Source organism: Schistocerca gregaria, chromosome 2 (assembly GCF_023897955.1).
Source record: "Schistocerca gregaria isolate iqSchGreg1 chromosome 2, iqSchGreg1.2, whole genome shotgun sequence".
Taxonomy (NCBI): Eukaryota; Metazoa; Arthropoda; class Insecta; order Orthoptera; family Acrididae; genus Schistocerca; species Schistocerca gregaria.
Genome location: NC_064921.1, coordinates 204572571 through 204590927, shown reverse-complemented (window position 1 = coordinate 204590927; position 18357 = coordinate 204572571). Strand labels below are relative to the sequence as shown.

Sequence of the window (18357 nt, the reverse complement as noted above, 5' to 3'; positions counted from 1 at the left end):
TCTACACACAAGAATGTTACACTTCCCCTATGTTGTCTCAAGGATTAATGCTGTACCCAGTACTTTTCATTTTGTATGTAAATGTTGTACTCAAAATAGAAGGTTGTATTACTTTCGTGTGCAGATGACACTTCACTTCTTATGAGTAGTGTTTCAATAGATGATTTTTCAAAAGAAATCTTCTCTAAATATGAAAAACTGCAATGTTACATTGGCAAAAGTTATTTTTTTATATAAATGTTACAAAAACCACATATATGCAAATAAATGCAAACAAAACATGTAGCTTTAATAATATTTCCATCAAACTTGGACAGTTGATATAAAAGACACAATTGTAAATTCCTGGGTGTGGTGGAGAGGTACTTAACATGGGAGAATTTTATAAATCATATGTTGTAAAATGAGTTCAAGCATGCTCTGGATGAGAAAAATGCCAAGGAAAATAAACATATAAACACTACTAGCAATGTACTATAGGTTGGTCCATTCACAAGAATCACATGGCATCATACTTTGGGGAAATGCTGCAAATGCCTGCATACAAAGATTATTAAAGCTACAAAAGAGAAGTGTAATAAGTGTAGCAAAATTATCTCATAGAGTTTTCTGCAGAAATAAATCAAGGGATTAAACATATTAATCATCATTATACACATATGAAAAGTTATTTACATAAAACTAGCTGCAGATGATGCAGTTATCTATAGTGAAGTACTATCCATAATAAACTGCTTAAATAATCTGTCGGATCTTGATAAGATTTTAGAGTAGTATAGAGACTGTCAACTTGCTTTAAATGTTCAGATATGTAAAATTTTGCACTTCACAAAACAAAAATTAGTATCCCATGATTATAATATCAGTGAGCAACTGTTGGAATTGGCCAACTCGTACAAATACCTGAGTGTAACACTTTGTAGGGATATGAAATGGAATGATCACAAAGGTTCAGCTGTGGGTAAAGCTGGTGGTAGATTTTAGTTTATTGGTAGAATACTGGGGAAGTGTAATCAATCTACAAAGGAGATTGCTTATGAATCACTTGTGTGATCAGCTCTAGAATATTGCTCAAGTTTGTGGAACTTGTACCAGACAGGACTAACAGGGGGTATTGAATGTACAGAGAAGGACATCATGAACTGTCACAGGTTTGTTTAATTCATGGGAGAGTGTCACAGAGATACTGAAAATGTGTGTAAACTTTCCCAAGACAGTCTATGAACAAAGTTTCAAGGACCAGCTTTAAATGATTACTCTAGGAATATACTACAACCCTCTACATCTTGCCCACATAGGGATTGTGAGGATAGGATTAGAATAATTATTACAGGCACAGAGGCATACAAACAATCATTCCTCCTGCACTCTATATGTGAACAGAACAGGAAGAAACCCTAATAAGTGGTACAGTGGGACATACCCTCTGCCATGCACCTCATGGTTGTTTGCAGATGTCAACGTAGAGCCATCAGTAAATGGAGATACGTAAAATAGGCTTTCTTCAGATACTTTTTACTTCTCAGGTCGTAATCTCATCCTATACACTAGTAAATTTTTAGCTTCTTCATAAAAATTTATTTGTTTCAAGAGCATCAAGAGGTGTAAGATGTACAAATAACTTTTTTACTTATCTTCATTTTTTCATTGTTGACTGCAGTCAGTCACATCTAGGGTTAATTCTTCAGGCTTCAGAATTGTCATTATTTTTATCATACTACTACTCTGCATTTGTCTGACAACCTTAAAGGTATTTACCATATAGTTTTAATCCTTGAACTTTTTTCATCTAGTAAAATACGTAAGTTTGGGAAATACTGCTAAAGGTGCTGTTCTTCTTCCTGTTTAAAAATAATATAATGCTGCAAACACTATTTTTATAAAAATAAATTTACCTCAGTAAGAAAGTTGATTTTATATGCATACCAATAAAAGAATTAAAATACTTCATATAAACCAAATATTGGTAAAATATAGTATTATAAGTGTATGTCATTCTCTCTCAAGTCACCCCTGTGTCTCAAGGACACTCCATTTTATGGTATATCTGATTTAAGCAAGATATAAAAATGATTATCATGTAGAAGGAAATCGGATCAAATTTGCTGATAAGCAGTCTCTAAATGCACGCAGATTTTTATGTAACAGTTTACCAGACTATATAAAAATAATAGAAAATAGTACTGTTTTCCAAAATAAATTAAAATGTTATTTCATTAAAATTTATTGTACAATATTAAAGAATATCTTGAACCCAAAAAAATGTGTACATCACTGTTTTTAGATAGGCTACTTATTTCAAGATAATTATTCATTTTATTGATATATTCACATAAATGTGCAATTTTAAACTTGTTAATGTATCATTTTTAAAGTCCATGTAAACATTACATTTCTGATATTTTGTACAGAATTGTCCATAGACAAATGAAAGTGTTACTGTTGTGAAGATTATTCTTATTTCTAATACTGATTCCATGAACTGAGCTATTGGATGGAAAAAGAGATATGTTATTTATGGCAAATTACATTCAGAAATAAGTATTTGGGAAATAGTTGTTAGTATCCCCATTCCTAGAACAAGGCCCTGCAGGATATTCTTGGTTTTACCACACAAATAATTCATATTACACAATTTCGAACTTGAATCCTTAAGTTACCCCAAAAATGATGTTGTTTTACATGGAATGAAAGTAACATTTCTATTTTTATATCACCTATGTCTGTCAACATCTGTATTGCAAATAAAGATTTGCTTACATAAGTCTGTAGTCTTAGCAATAAAGATCCTGAAGAAATAAATTCTCACTTCTACTATTATGAATCTTCTGCCTAGAAGCCTTTTTTCACTCTGTAACTGCCTTTGCCCTTAAGTTGGTGGTGTTTCAGATACATGTGGAATGTTCAGACTGTATTTCACAGGCCATGTGCTGCACAGTGATTAGTGAGAGAAACTGGAACTCATATGATGCAGGAATCACACTGCAGCCAATTCACTAGAGGAGACAGCCAGCAAACAAATATAGAAATGAATGATGGCGCACAAGAGAAGAAACACTAGCAGCTCAACTTGTAATTGGTTGGCATACATCTTCATTACATCATAGTGCCATGTGTTGCATCCACCACTGTAGATATGGAAACAGTCTCTGACAGCATGACACAATGATGACTATGCTGACCAATCACAAGCCATCTGTGAACGTAAATGGTCACAAAACAGCATCAATCACAGTCATTTGTGAGCACTTGTTCCTCCAAAACTGAGTTGTAGCTATGAATTTAGTGTTCACATGAATAGTATGTAACTAAAAGCCACTGGCTGTTACACACTTACGACATGACTTTAGATTAATTTAGATTTACTTTCATACCAATTGATCTGTAGTGAGGAGGTCCTCCAGGATGAATAACATGTCAGAAAAAACAATAATACATGACAAATATTTGCAACTAAAACGAATACCATAAGCTAATGTACCTTCCACAAGTCCCAAGTGGAATGATTGTTTCACACATAAAAAATCAGTGGATTAGAAGCAGTTGGCCACCAATAAATCCTTTAGGCTTCTTTTAAACTGAATTTCATTGGCTGTTAAGCTTTTTATGGCTGCTGGCAAGTTACTGAAAATGTGTGTTCCTGAGTAATGCACAATTTTTTGTACAAAAGTAAGTGACTTAAAATCCTTGTGAAGATTATTCCTATTTCCAGTATTGATTCCATGAACTTAGCTGTTGGTTTGTTAAAGTGATATATTTTTAATGACAAATTTCATTAAGGAATAAATATATTGAGAAGCAGTAGTTAGTACCCCTCTGCATGATGTTCTTGAGTTCACACCAGTATAACTCTTAATGCATGTTATTCTTGTATCTCATTCTCACTTCAATTAAAAATCAGTATTCATTCCTAGAATTTTTATGTTTGTTCCAAATATGTGGAGGTACTATCTAAAGTTAACACAAGTGTTCTTTGAAAGATCCTTTCCCTTTCTCTCAAGTTTATTTCTTTATTTTACATGTCCAGGACATGAAATTATTACAGTACTGTTGAGCACTGATAACATACAAAGATTAATTTCATAGAAGTTTCAGAAATAATTAAGTAAAGACAGAAAGTAACAACAATAAAAATACAAGGATTTATATTCAACAAGAATTTATTAAATACAAACAGCAAGCTAAACAACAAATGAATAAACGAACAGCAAGCTAATTCTCTTCATATTCTGTGGAGAGCACAGTGTTTGACAGTTTTAACTGCTGTTTTGTTAGCTGCAGAAAAATGATCAGTAGTACATGCATGTGATAGGTTCCTGCAGACTAGCAGATATTACTGTGTTATCCACAACTTCATACACAATGGTAAGAAAAGGTGGGCTACAGAGTGGTGTGGTAATTGTTGTCATATGAAAGCTAGGCAGGAACAGAAATGATTAAAGAACAAGTGTGCACAGTAAACAGTAAATTTACTTAATTTGTATTTCACCAAGCATACAAAGACTCATAATAAATAATGGAGAAAGAAAAGAAGTCCCACTATCACAATGTCCATGAGGATGAGGCTCTCTGAACTAAAGCATGAATGTTGGTTTCAAAGTCACGACTAGGTGGCATCTGCATGGTGTCACATAGTGAAGAGGCTCCAAGTGAGTGGGTTGGCTGTCTGCCACTGGCCATCCCATATTGCAGCGGGAGGGGGCACTCATAGCCCCTTCACTGGAGGCATGGCTCAGCGGGTGTGCACCACTGCATCCGCTGAATCCCACACTACTGCTATCAGCATCTAATGGAAACTTGCAATTCCATTGCCAACACCCATGAGATGGTATCAATATGTGATATCACATGTTAGTCCTGTGGATCACCACCTTGGCAAATTTCACCATAACTGCTGAAACCTCATTCTCTGAGGTTGACATTGCACCATGACACCACAATTCTCAGCCTCTTAGCATCTTCCATGCCCGAGCTTCTGGCTGGTTCCTCTCTGACATTTTCTCAGCTATGCCTCAGGCTAAGAATCTCACCAAAGTTCCGATCGGTAAATTCCCGCAGATTAAGGAATTGTTGTAGTCATCTGCATGAAGCTCATTATGATCTGAATCTTGGTTATAAATAAATTGCAGAGGGATCACTGCTGTCAGCTGCAGTGGGATGTTAAGCTTACTAGGCAGGTTCAGTAACCACTGTGCCGACCAGGACATAGCATTATCACAACTGCATGGACCATCTCAGCATGCCTCATGACCATTCCACACTCCCACTGAGCACACCTATCTGTAGTCCCTGTTCATTATCCTCCCATTTGCTGCTCAGAGATCCCCACTGGAGGTCAGGCATATTTGTGCATTCACACTGAAGAACAGACACCACACATTCATATAATTGAGTCGTGGTTGTTGGGGCTTGTGTCCAAAGAAGGGATATCTGGGATCAGTTTCCTCTTTCTTCTTCTCCACTTCTACAACTGCTTTCCTATGAACACTTGGTGGTGCTATACAAATAATTTGGTACAGTTTACTGACAAGATAAGATTCAATATCCACTGTTGTGCAGCAGGTCCAAATATTTTTATTTGTTTTGTTCATAGTTCATCTAGGCTTGCAGCTTTATTGTTCCTCATAGACTTAAATATTATATCCAGTTCTTTTAAGGTGAGAGAAGTGCTATAGTATTTATTCTCACCAGAGCATCTAAGGAGTTTGGAGTTTTCAGTTCTTCCTTTTGTGTTACCATTCAGAAATAACTGATGGGAAATTTTATCAGGAGTTATCTTCAACAGATTAGGAGAAGCAGTGGTTGCCTCATTGTTGAAGGTCCTCAATAATTTTCATTCTGCTGATAAAAATGTTATCTGGGTTATATTTGTGGTCCAATCAGGCACTGTTTAAGGATGATGTCAACTTTGAATCATGGATTAACACAAATCTCAGTGTGCAATCTAGTCTTTCAGTTCTTCTCTATTTTTATGAATTTCCCTGTAGCCACATGATGTACTGTGTCAATTACATTCACCAATTACTAGCTTAGTTGACTGTGGATGGAAGTTATATGGTTGCTTGAAGCTGTACTGTCATGATCTGTATGTCACATTCTGATGTTGAACTTAATGAAATGATGCTTAGGCCTTTCTGCTCCTGAGATTGGAATGACTCCTTACCCTCTCCCTTAAAACCCACATTCTTTTGTCTTTCCCTCTTCTTCCCTATTTCCTGATGAAGCAACTGTGGGTTGCGAAAGCTTGATATTTGTGTGTGTGTTTGTGTGTTTTTTTATTGTGTCTACCTACCAGCGCTTTCCCATTTGGTAAGTCACAACATCTTTTTTTAATATATTTTTCCCATGTGGAATTTTTCTTTCTATTATCAGCTCATTTTAGGTTGATACAGCCTAATAGCGTAACATCTTCACTTGATAATGGCCTAAGGCTGAAATTGCAATCATGAAATAAAAAAAGTGTTACAGTCACTGGCATAAATATGTTGTCTTTTGTAAAGTTCTACATGACTGTGAATCCCAGGTATAAAAAGAACAGCTTGGGAGCTGTATGCTTGGTCATCCCTATCCTAGACACTAGCACTGGAACAGAGTTGGCATCTGAACTAGTCCTACACATGTTCTATCAGGGACAAATCTGGGGATCTTGCTGGCCGTATGAGAACCCTATACCATCTCACAGACATTTCTACACAACATTCCATGTGTGGATGAGCAATTTCCTGTTGAAAAATGGCACCAAAATAGTGTCACATGTGTAGTAACACATGAAGATGCAAGATGTCTGTGACGCACCATTGTGCCATTGTAATTTCTGCACTCAGAACCAGCCATGACGTGAAATCAAATCCAGTGGCTCCCTAGATCATGAATTCAGGAAAAACACCACTTGGTCACCCCAAAGCATGGGAAGAATGAAACCTCTCCTGGGGTTGCTGACATGTAATAGGATTTCATGGCACATTTGAATTCCCACCTGCCCAGCAGTTCATGCCAGCACTGCTCAGTCTCTCCAGTGTGCCAGAGTGTGCATGTATTTGCTTGCCAGTAAGCTCAGTGCCTCATAGAGTCATGAAGCCATTTGCTGGCAGAGCAAAAGCCTGTCTGGAGAATCCAAAGAAAGCAGCAACATCAACATTGTGCCAGCACCAGTCCTCCATGGGTAGTGGCAGGCAAGAATTGAATCAGTGCCGGGGTCATGATGGTGCACAGTCCGACCTTGCTTATGTTTCATCTACTGAAGGAGCAGCAGAGGGGATGGAGTCTGATATATCATGAAGAAGTAGCAACAACCTGAAGCCATCCCCAGGATTCATCATCAGCAGCAGTTGACAAAAACTGGGTCACGCAGGACATGCTGCTGGGCCTTATTTACCTCCAGCAGTCAATGGTTCAGAGAGTTAGACTCTGAGCAGCAGCACCTGGGTTGAACAGCAGAAGTATGGCTGCCATCAGTCGGTAGCTGCTGAACAGGAGTGTCAGAAAACTGTACTCATCATGGAGCTGTGTAGAGCTGCAGCCAAGATGTACCATTTGCAGAGGTCAGATGGAGTCAGGATATGTAGGTGAAAGTAGAAAGATCCTGTATAAGCCAAACAGTCTACTGCAGTCAGAGAGACAGTGTGGTGAAAGCAAAGCAATTGGACTGCAAACGGTCAGCACAAGATGTGGCCTGCTTTAACACTAGACATCACTGGGCTGCAGCAGCAATTAGTGCATCCCCAGGAGGGTACTGTGGAAGGAAGTTTCCCTTATGATGATAGGCAAGCCTGGCATCAGAGTGATTCTTGCTGTTGGTTCTTATAATTGTATTGTGGTGGCATCAGTGTGTGGCCAAGATTTGAACTGTCAATACAGAGTGGGGCCGTTGTTGTGCCCACATTGGTAGAAGAGTGGCTTATATAATTGTGGCTAAAATGAAAGGCATGGCTAGACTCTGGTGTGCTCTGATTGTATTATATTTGTATCTGATTTGATAAGGTATGGTGAGGCTGTGTGGTATAATTGTATTCTAGTGATAAGCTTTAATGAGTCTGTTGTCAGTCCATGTATCTTCATAGTAGTTTGTTGTGTCAGTGTAGTTTATGTTGTTCATATGTGTTGTCTGTCTGGTATGTGATTAAGGTGATGGTTGTAGTTCGCTGTTGTTATACTGCCTGGTGAGGCAGCTTTGTCGTTACAGAATTATTTCAGCTTCCTCTTTGTAAAGTTAGTTTCATTTGGATGAAGCTAAAATTCTAATCAATGATACATATCTATATACATATACCTTTGGCTAAGTTTTATGTTTTTTGGCACCTGTTTGAAGTTTTAATTATTTTGCTTCTATGATGTCAGTAATTATCTTTTATCAAATTTGTATTGTTATGTCAGAAGTTCAAAATGTGGAAGATTGAGCACAAGTGCTTGGCTTTTTTGTTTCTGCAAGTGCTGTGGTGTTGTGAGTTTTGTTATTAAATCAAATTTCTTGGTTAACAGCAGATACTTACAATATCCCAATCCAAACTCCCCTCCCACCAAAACCCTGCACCTCACTGTTGCCTTTCTGATTGCCTCATCTTTCCTTTCACAAGTCCATAGAAGAATCACTTTCATTTTAGAACAACCTTTTCTCAATGACCGATAAAAAAGAAACTTCTAACAGCACAACAGTGAAATTCAGTATCTACTATAAGTCATTGTTATTTGGATCAAATTTTCCATGTTTGAAAAAAGTATGAAGAATTTTCTCCATCTTCACATAAAGAGAATGTCACCCATGTATGCTGGAGATGTAAATATTATGATTGGATCATGGCTGAAATGAATACATTAAACGTATGGCTGAATATCAGTATTTGGAACTGTTAAGTCACCACATTTTATTTTTGTTATGTAATGTCTACGGTGTGAAGATAGTACCACTTAGTTTCATGCAAAAATATTTTGTGATAATTTCTTTAGTAACACACATTTTCTTATCATTTTCAGAATAGTACCAGCAGAGCCATATGATGTATATCCCAAACAGGGTCAAAAAAGATTAGCACTCATTTTCAATCATGAAGAGTTCCTGCAACCATCCAACAGAGAAAGAAGTGGTACACAAGTTGACAGGCAAAGTCTTCAGGAATGCTTCAAGAAATACAACTTTGATATAGAACCTTTGAAAGATAACATGAAAAAAGCTGAAATTCAAGAAAAATTAAAAGAGGGTAAGCGAATTAGATTAATTATACTTAAAGAATAGTTTTTTAACCATTTGAATTTAATGTTCTGTACAGGAAACTGATCACAATCAGTAGCAGTTTCAGTCAATCATCTTCAGAACGCACATAAAAATTTAAAAAATTAAAATTACTCTATGACCTCAATGCAACACATGCAATACAACTAGAGAAAACCAAATGTTTCTGAACTAGACCAAACCTGTTAACCTATATTGCAACCATAAGACATCATTAACATTAGTATTAATTTTGATGCAACATCTAAAATAGCAAAGATGGTTTCAACCACATAGCTGAAGGACCATGGTAAACTGCAGTGACTTGAACTTGCATCCACAATTAACTGTAATGGTTTGAGGAATTCCAATCCTCAAAAACTGCTAACCGTACACCAGTTGGGTAGTGAACATTGTACAGGGTGTTTCAAAAATGACCAGTATATTTGAAACGGCAATAAAAACTAAACGAGCAGCAATAGAAATACACCGTTTGTTGCAATATGCTTGGGACAACAGTACATTTTCAGGCGGACAAACTTTCGAAATTACAGTAGTTACAATTTTCAACAACAGATGGCACTGCAAGTGATGTGAAAGATGTAGAAGACAACGCAGTCTGTGGGTGCGCCATTCTGTACGTCGTCTTTCTGCTGTAAGTGTGTGCTGTTCACAACGTGCAAGTGTGCTGTGGACAACATGGTTTATTCCTTAGAACACAGGATTTTTCTGGTGTTGGAATTCCACCGCCTAGAACACAGTGTTGTTGCAACAAGACGAAGTTTTCAACGGAGGTTTAATGTAACCAAAGGACCGGAAAGTGATACAATAGAGGATCTGTTTGAAAAATTTCAACGGACTGGGAACGTGACAGATGAACGTGCTGGAAAGGTAGGGCGACCGCGTACGGCAACCACAGAGGGCAACGCGCAGCTAGTGCAGCAGGTGATCCAACAGCGGCCTCGAGTTTCTGTTCGCCATGTTGCAGCTGCGGTCCAAATGACACTAACATCCACATATCGTCTCATGCGCCAGAGTTTACACCTCTATCCATACAAAATTCAAACGCGGCAACCCCTCAGCGCCGCTACCATTGCTGCAGGAGAGACATTCGCTAATGAAATAGTGCACAGGATTGATGACGGCGATATGCATGTGGGCAGCATTTGGTTTACTGACAAAGCTTATTTTTACCTGAATGGCTTCGTCAATAAACAGAACTGGCACATATGGGGAACCGAAAAGCCCCATGTTGCAGTCCCATCGTCCCTGCATCCTCAAAAAGTACTGGTCTGGGCCCCCATTTCTTCCAAAGGAATCATTGGCCCATTTTTCAGATCCGAAACGATTACTGCATCACGCTATCTGGACATTCTTTGTGAATTTGTGGCGGTACAAACTGCCTTAGATGACACTGCGAACACATCGTGGTTTATGCAAGATGGTGCCCGGCCACATCGCACGGCCGACGTCTTTAATTTCCTGAATGAATATTTCGGTGATTGTGTGATTGCTTTGCGCTATCCGAAACATACAGGAGGTGGCATGGATTGGCCTCCCTATTCGCCAGACATGAACCCCTGTGACTTCTTTCTGTGGGGACACTTGAAAGACCAGGTGTACCGCCAGAATCCAGAAACAATTGAACAGCTGAAGCAGTACATCTCATCTGCATGTGAAGCCATTCAGCCAGACACGTTGTCAAAGGTTTCAGGTAATTTCATTCAGAGACTAAGCCATATTATTGCTACGCAAGGTGGATATGTGGAAAATATCGTACTATAGAGTTTCCCAGACCGCAGCGCCATCTGTTGTTGACAAGTGTAACTACTGTAATTTTGAAAGTTTGTCTGCCTGAAAATGTACTGTTGTCCCAAGCATATTGCAACAAACGGTGTATTTCTATTGCTGCCCATTTAGTTTGTATTGCCGTTTCAAATATACCGGTCATTTTTGAAACACCCTGTATATATGTATGGGTAATTTGTCAACGAGAAATAATTCCCATAGAAAAACTGTGGATATGATGTTTATTCAGTATGTTCTTTTTGTCACACATGCACTAAGTTGAAACAAAACAAAGAAATACAAAGAATATCTAACAAAACTCATATCAATAATAAAGACTCTCTGCTACTTGTTCAGGAAGAGCTGTCACGACACCAGCCCCCACTCTCCCTCTTAATGTGAGTAACTCATCAGAATAATCATGTTGGTCTCTGGAGTCTCTAGGAAGGCTGCAATGTCACAAAGTGTCGTTGGCTCAGATCAGGTTGGTGGAAAAACTGACAGGCCAGTGCTGCAGAGGCTGCTCCTTGTAGAAGTAAGCAGGCTTTAGTCACTCTGTGGAGACTTTTGTGCCTGCTGTTTTGGCCTATTTTGAAAGTGTTCCATGTTTTGAAATCATACTGTAAGGACCTGTATATTATGAGTGTAATGGTGGGCACATAGTATCATCTCCGAGCTAGGTATGTGATAAGCACATCTTTATAGATGAAAACCATTCTCTCTCCATGCCTCACAGGTGGAGCTGCATGTAAACTTCTCATCCAGAGGTGAACAGCATTCAAACTCTGTCACTGTTTATGGAGTGGTCAGGCTGGAGTGGTGCTGGTAAAATGAATTCAACTGGCACACACAACTGCTCATCATATACCAATTGGATGGTGAACATTGCAGATCCTCATTTACTGATGTGCAGAAGCCTAACAATATCAGTGGCAAAGCATGTATCCACACTGATGTGTATCACATCAGCACTGCATTTAGCATGTGATGTAGCTTCCCCACCATTCCATTATAGCAGGATGGTAGCTATTGTTGCAAAGATGGTTGCTGCCATGTAGCTGAAGTATCTCGTTAAACTGCAGTGTCTCAAACTGGTATCCACAATCAGTTGTAATGGTTTGAGGAATTCCAAACCTCAAAAACCATGTAAGCAACAACACCCTTTGTGGATGCCTCTGTGGAGAGCTTCGGGTCACCTTATACAATGATCCACTACAGTAATCAGGTAGTGGTGACCAGTAGAGTAAAGTAATGGCACTGCTTTTCCACATAAGAGGGGGTTCCCTCCCCCCACCCCCATCCCCACCCCAAAAAACTATAGATTTTTTGAAAAGCTATAGATTTTCAAATTGTTTACAAAAACATCCTTGTTCCCTCCAAAATGCTCTCCATTACAGCTGATACATTTGTCCCACTGGTGCTTCGACATTTCGAAATGTTTTTTAGTCATCTTTAGAAATGCTGACAGCTTCTCCCTCAGTTTTATCCTTGTCCTCTTCAATGTTGTCAAATCACTTCCTTTCAAGTCCCTTTTCATGTGTGGAAATAAGAAAATGTTGCATAGAGCCATGTCAGGTGAGTAACGTGCATGGGGCAGCAGAACCATGCCATTTTTAGCCAAAAACTGTCTAAGAGATGGCTGTGTGTGCAGGTGCATTGTCATGGTGGAAGAACCAGACTGCTTTCTGCCACAAATTTAGTCTTTTGTGACAAACACTGTTGTGCAATCATCTTAAAACTTCCAAATAAAAGGTCTGATTGATGGTCTGACCTGAGGGAACAAACTCTGAATGACGCAGGCAGTTGATGGATCTCCAGAACAAGGTTTGTCATCAGTCGACATGTCGCCATTTTTAAACTGAGAAAACCACTGGTACTCTTGATTTTTACCCTTATCATCAGCTTGTTATGCTGTTTTCAACATTAAAACAATTTCAGCAGTATTTTAACTGAGTAGAAAACAAAATATCCCAGCTGCACATTGTTCTCTTAAACTTTCCATCATAAAGAATGAAAGAAGAACAAAACGGTGCTAGCAAAAACAACCCCAGCAGATGAACAGAACAGGCCAGGTTAACAGCACAGGTGACATTGAACTGAGAATGAGTTGCACTATACATGCCTAGTGGCAGAAATGCTTACTACACAAGCTCTCCTCATACAATGTTATTCCAGTTTCTTTTGGGTATGCTCTTATATAAACATGAAAACCTTCCTTTTGGCAATGGAAAATCTGTAGTCGGTATGAAGGTATGTCAGCTGACTTTCCTGCATTACCATTGGGGGCAGGAGCATGCTAAGCTCAGCAGTCCCTCTGGATTCCTGGACACACCAAGTTGCTTGCCAATAATTTTAGTATTGCCTGGATGAGCCAAATTATGCAGTGCTCAGAAAACTATGCACCAAGATTCAGAGGGGACTGTACTGGCATTGTTTGTCCAAGTATTTGTCACATCAGGTACTCATGGCACAATTTGAGAAAGAAATATGTTGCACCTACAGGACCATGTGTTGGCTTTGGAGTAAGTCATGCGGTACTGTGTCCTCTTGTTGATTGATTGCTCTATCAACCCAGGCGTCTGCCTGGAGGCTGATGCAGTTTTGTGGCAAGCAGTCTGTGACAATGATGTTTCTACATGAATTTTGCCACAAATTGGTTGTAAACTAGGCTATATATTCTGCTTGTTTACAACACTGCTTTGGTGAGCCATGAACCATTGCACATAGGAAAAAACTAGTTAGTGGTTTGTGGTCAGTGAAAACTACAAATTGTCTTCTTTTCACAAAGAATCAAAAAATTTTAATGGTCATGTAGATCACCAGCAATTCGTAATCAGTAGCAGTCCCTTTCTTTTGCTGTGGCTTAAGGTTCTCCAAGTTGACAAACGTTGCTCTCAAAATGCCTCTCACTATTACACTGCCTGCATTTTGATATAATTATTACAAAATATTACTTTAATAATTTGATGTTTTAACACCTATTGTAATATTACCTACTACTAACAAATTAAAAAGGTAAAAATATTTCTGTCCAATTTAACAATATGTAGTTGTATTCATTTATATATGAGGCACCTGTGTACTTCACAAACAGAACTGATCAGTTACAGCTGAACAAGCTGAATCACAACATAGGTCCCATGTGTTGTGTACCGATTTGCACTTTAATATCAGCGCACACTCCGCTGCAGAGTGAAAATCTCATTCTGGAATATATGAGTGTTTATTATACCATTCATTTGAATACTGACTCTCTCTAGTTACCAAACCAATCTACTACACCATGTCATGCCTGTTAGCATCTTAACCCTTTAAATGCTCTGGGTGTGTTAATGTTCACACCTTTGTACCTGTCTCTGTGTGCTCTGAATATGTTTACACCAGCCACAAGTCCTTCTACCTGGTACTCTGAACATTTCTACGCATAGTAACATTCAGATTACCAGGCAGAGGGATTGGTGGCACATGTAAACACATTCAGAGCACACAGCGACAGTACAAAGGTGTGCAGGTTAACACATGTGGAGCAGTTAAAGGATTAATATATCAGTAATTTTAATTATTTTTCTTGTACTTTGTTCATTATAAGTTTTGGCCTCTTTTCACAGATATATCTGGATAATACATTTGTTGCAATGAATTTGATGCCTCATCTGTTATCATATACTCAGTTTCGTCTTTATCAACTGTAGTGTTTTGTACAAAATTTTCTTGAATTCAAAGTCTATGAAATTATGATGTATCAAGCAGGCTTTGCAGTAGGATGTTAATTGTAGTGTCATTCCTATTATTCATGTTGACACACTTTCTGTCTTTGTCCTTGTGAATTAGTGTTATTCAAATTAGTTAATCTTTATTTGTGCTGAATGCGTTTAACACTTATTAACTTAATACCCAGTTTCATTTTACATATTAGGTTGCTATTGTTGTAAGTTCTGAAAAGATTGCATAATGCATTTGTTGTCTGGTACAACTTACTTAATGTCACTCTGGTAGTCAAATCCAATTACATACCCAACTGCCCTTTTAGTAGATATTTAGAATACACATTTCATTATCGCTTGTATTAATTCCCCACAGGAGTGTTTCTTTTGACAGCACACAGACTCAGAATTACCTCCCACAGTTAGAAAAGAATTAAAAACCTATAACCTGTAAGCTTGAATGTTTTAGCAATAAATAAATACTATTTCTTAGAAATAACATCCTTACATTCTGATGAGGAAGTCAACAATATTTATAAGTCAATACAATGCTTATTGTAGTTCAGATGTTTATGTATTTGTGTGTGTTAACAGTTGCTGAGAGAGATCATTCTGATACTGACTGCCTTGCTGTGGCTGTGCTCACACATGGGAATGATAGAGGAGGTCTGGCAGCTTATGATGACTGGTACACTGAAGAAGAATTGATTGGATCTTTCACATCCAATAAATGCCTTTCACTAACAGGAAAGCCGAAATTATTTTTTATTCAGGTAATAGAGCTCTTATATTGGAAGACATGATATATAATTCTGCAGGAAATAAAAGTGTTCGAAATAATGATGTTAAGATCACTATGACTTTGAAATGCCACTGAACTGAATTTGATTTTTGTTGATCCCAGAAATCCCACTGTGTGCTGTTACACATAGATATGTGACAGGTCATAATTATCATTTACATGAATATTATAACTCACTCATAACAAGAAAAGCAACTGTTACCTTTGTAGAATCAATAAGTCATTTAAAAACTTACGGAATTTAACAAAACATTTAACTTGGTTATATTAAATTCATAATCATAATACCGGAAATGCTGAGTTGCAGACAGGTGCAGCAAAAAGACTGTCACAAATAAAGCTTTTGGCCCATAGTCCTTTGTCAAAAATAGATCAGACACACACACACACACACACACACACACACACACACACACACACACACACACACACAAACAAGCAAATGTAACTAACACACACGAGTGCAGTCTTAGGCAACTGTAGCTACAAGTGTGGCTACATTTGCCTGAAACAGCAGCCATGCTTGTAAGATTAGCATTTACATGACTGTGTGTGTGTGTGTGTGTGTGTGTGTGTGTGTGTGTGTGTGTGTGTGTGTGTGTGTGTGTGTGAGTGAGTGCGCTTGTGTGTGCATGTGTGTCTGCAATCTATTTTTGAAGAAGGCCTTTCAGGCCGGAGCTTTATCTGTGACAGTCTATGTTATGCCTTCTAATAATTTCCGAGTATTCAGCCAGATCCTGTCGATATTCTGCCATGATATTTCAGCCCAGAGACATCCGGCCATCATCAGGTGAGTACACAACTACTGAAGAGCCCAGGTGCAGTCGCGGTATTTATGCCAAATCTCACGCATGCGAAATGTACTGGCATCCTACACCGCATGCGTCAGGTGTTGAAATGCCGAGTTGTATGTGCTGCCCTCGGTGGTGAAAATAAAAGATCATCTAGTCATTGAGTATCAAATGATGCTGTTGATTCTGCTGTGATTGTATAATTTTAATAACAGGATTCCAATTTTTATCCAGCTGAAAGCCGTTGTCATGATTTATAAGTTTATCGGCAAGACGTATTTCCACTGATTCCTTGATTACGGAATCCCAAAATCTGGATTCTCAATGACTAGGTGATCTTTTATTTTCACCACTAAGGGCAGCACGTACAACTCGGCTATGCCGCGCATGTCAACACCTGACACATGCACTGTAGGATGCCAGCACATTTCGCATGCGCGAGATTTGGCATAAATACTGATACTGCACCTGGGCTCTTCAGTGGTTGTGTACTCACCTGATGATGGCCAGATGACTCTGGTTCAAATGGTTCAAACGACTCTGAGCACTATGGGACTTAACATCTGTGGTCATCAGTCCCCTAGAACTTAGAACTGCTTAAACCTAACTAACCTAAGGACATCACACACATCCATGCCCGAGGCAGGATTCGAACCTGCAACTGTAGCAGTCGCGTGGTTCCTGACTGAGCGCCTAGAACCGTGAGACCACCGCGGCCGGCGGACATCTCTGGACCAAAATATCGTGGCAGAATGTCGACGGGATCCGGCTGCGTACCCAGAAATTATTAGAAGAACAAATACGCCGGGAAAATTTCAGAAGTCATATGTTATGCCTATCTGCAACTCAGTATCTCTGCTACATGGTGAGTGGCAACTTCCCTTTTCATAATATTGTTACATTTCATACTGGATTTTCCACTGTTTGATAAACATTTAACTTGGTTATTTTAAACTCATAATAAGAAAAATTGCATTTACATATGTGGAATGAAATAAATTAGCTTTAACTAATGGTATAAGGGGCAGTCAAACGGAAAAAAGACAGACTGAAAAAAGTTAAGTAAGCTGTTTAATATTTCAGAAGTAATTGCCATAACTCTATATACATTTATCCTACTGTGAGACAAGATGGTCAATGCCTCTGTGGAAAAATGTTTCCAGATGCCTACAAAACCATGAATGTACTCAGGTGTGCACCTCTTCATCCAAAGCAAATCAACAGCCTCGAATGTCTTTCTTATGATAAGGATAGCTGCTGCTCATCGTATGGTGGAGATTCTGAGTTGCAGATAGACACAATGAAAGGACTGTCAGGAAGTGAGATTCTGTCCAACAAGGCCTTTGTTAAAACAGATAACATGTACACACACACACACACACACACACACACACACACACACACACACACACACTCACACACACACACTCACGACCACTGGCTGTTGAAGCCAGACTGAGAGCAGCAGTGCATGATGGAAGATGCAAGTGTGTGGTAGGGTAAGGAGGACACTAGGGCAGAGTGATGGAGGGGGAGGAGGAAGTATGTGCGGATGGATATGTGTGTGTGTGTGTGTGCGTGTGTGTGCGAGTGTACACCTGTCCTTTTTTTCCCCTAAGGGAAGTCTTTCCGCTCCCGGGATTGGAATGACTCCTTACCCTCTCCCTTAAAACCCACATCCTTTCGTCTTTCCCTCTCCTTCCTGAAGAAGCAACCATCGCTTGCGATAGCTAGTAATTCTGTGTGTGTGTTTGTGTGTTTTGTTCATGTGCCTGTCTGCCGGCGATTTCCCGTTTGGTAAGTCTTGGAATCTTTGTTTTTAATATAAACTGCATATAGAGGTAGATATGGTCCACAAGGGTAGATGCAAACTTGTGTTGATCCATTATACTTTCCAGAATGATGAGCTCGTGAAGCGAATGCCACAAAAACATTCCTCAGACCATTAAGCACCCTCCCCCAGCTTACACCTCTCTGATGGTCCACCACTCATTTGTCCAATGGAGCATGAAACGTGATTCATCTGGAAAGGCCACAAGTCACCACTCAGTGGATGTCCAGTTGTCA

The 18357-nt window shown here is 38.9% G+C and overlaps 1 protein-coding gene across 1 annotated transcript in view; it reads left to right on the top strand.

The window, feature by feature from the left end:
* Nucleotides 1–18357, top strand: part of LOC126336690 (caspase-1-like) — a 112779-nt gene that overhangs the window by 56291 nt on the left and 38131 nt on the right. Inside the window, exons 3-4 of the mRNA XM_050000641.1 lie at nucleotides 8971–9194; nucleotides 15292–15470. Coding sequence (XP_049856598.1) covers nucleotides 8971–9194; nucleotides 15292–15470 — 403 coding nt within the window. The remainder of the gene's footprint in view (nucleotides 1–8970; nucleotides 9195–15291; nucleotides 15471–18357) is intronic.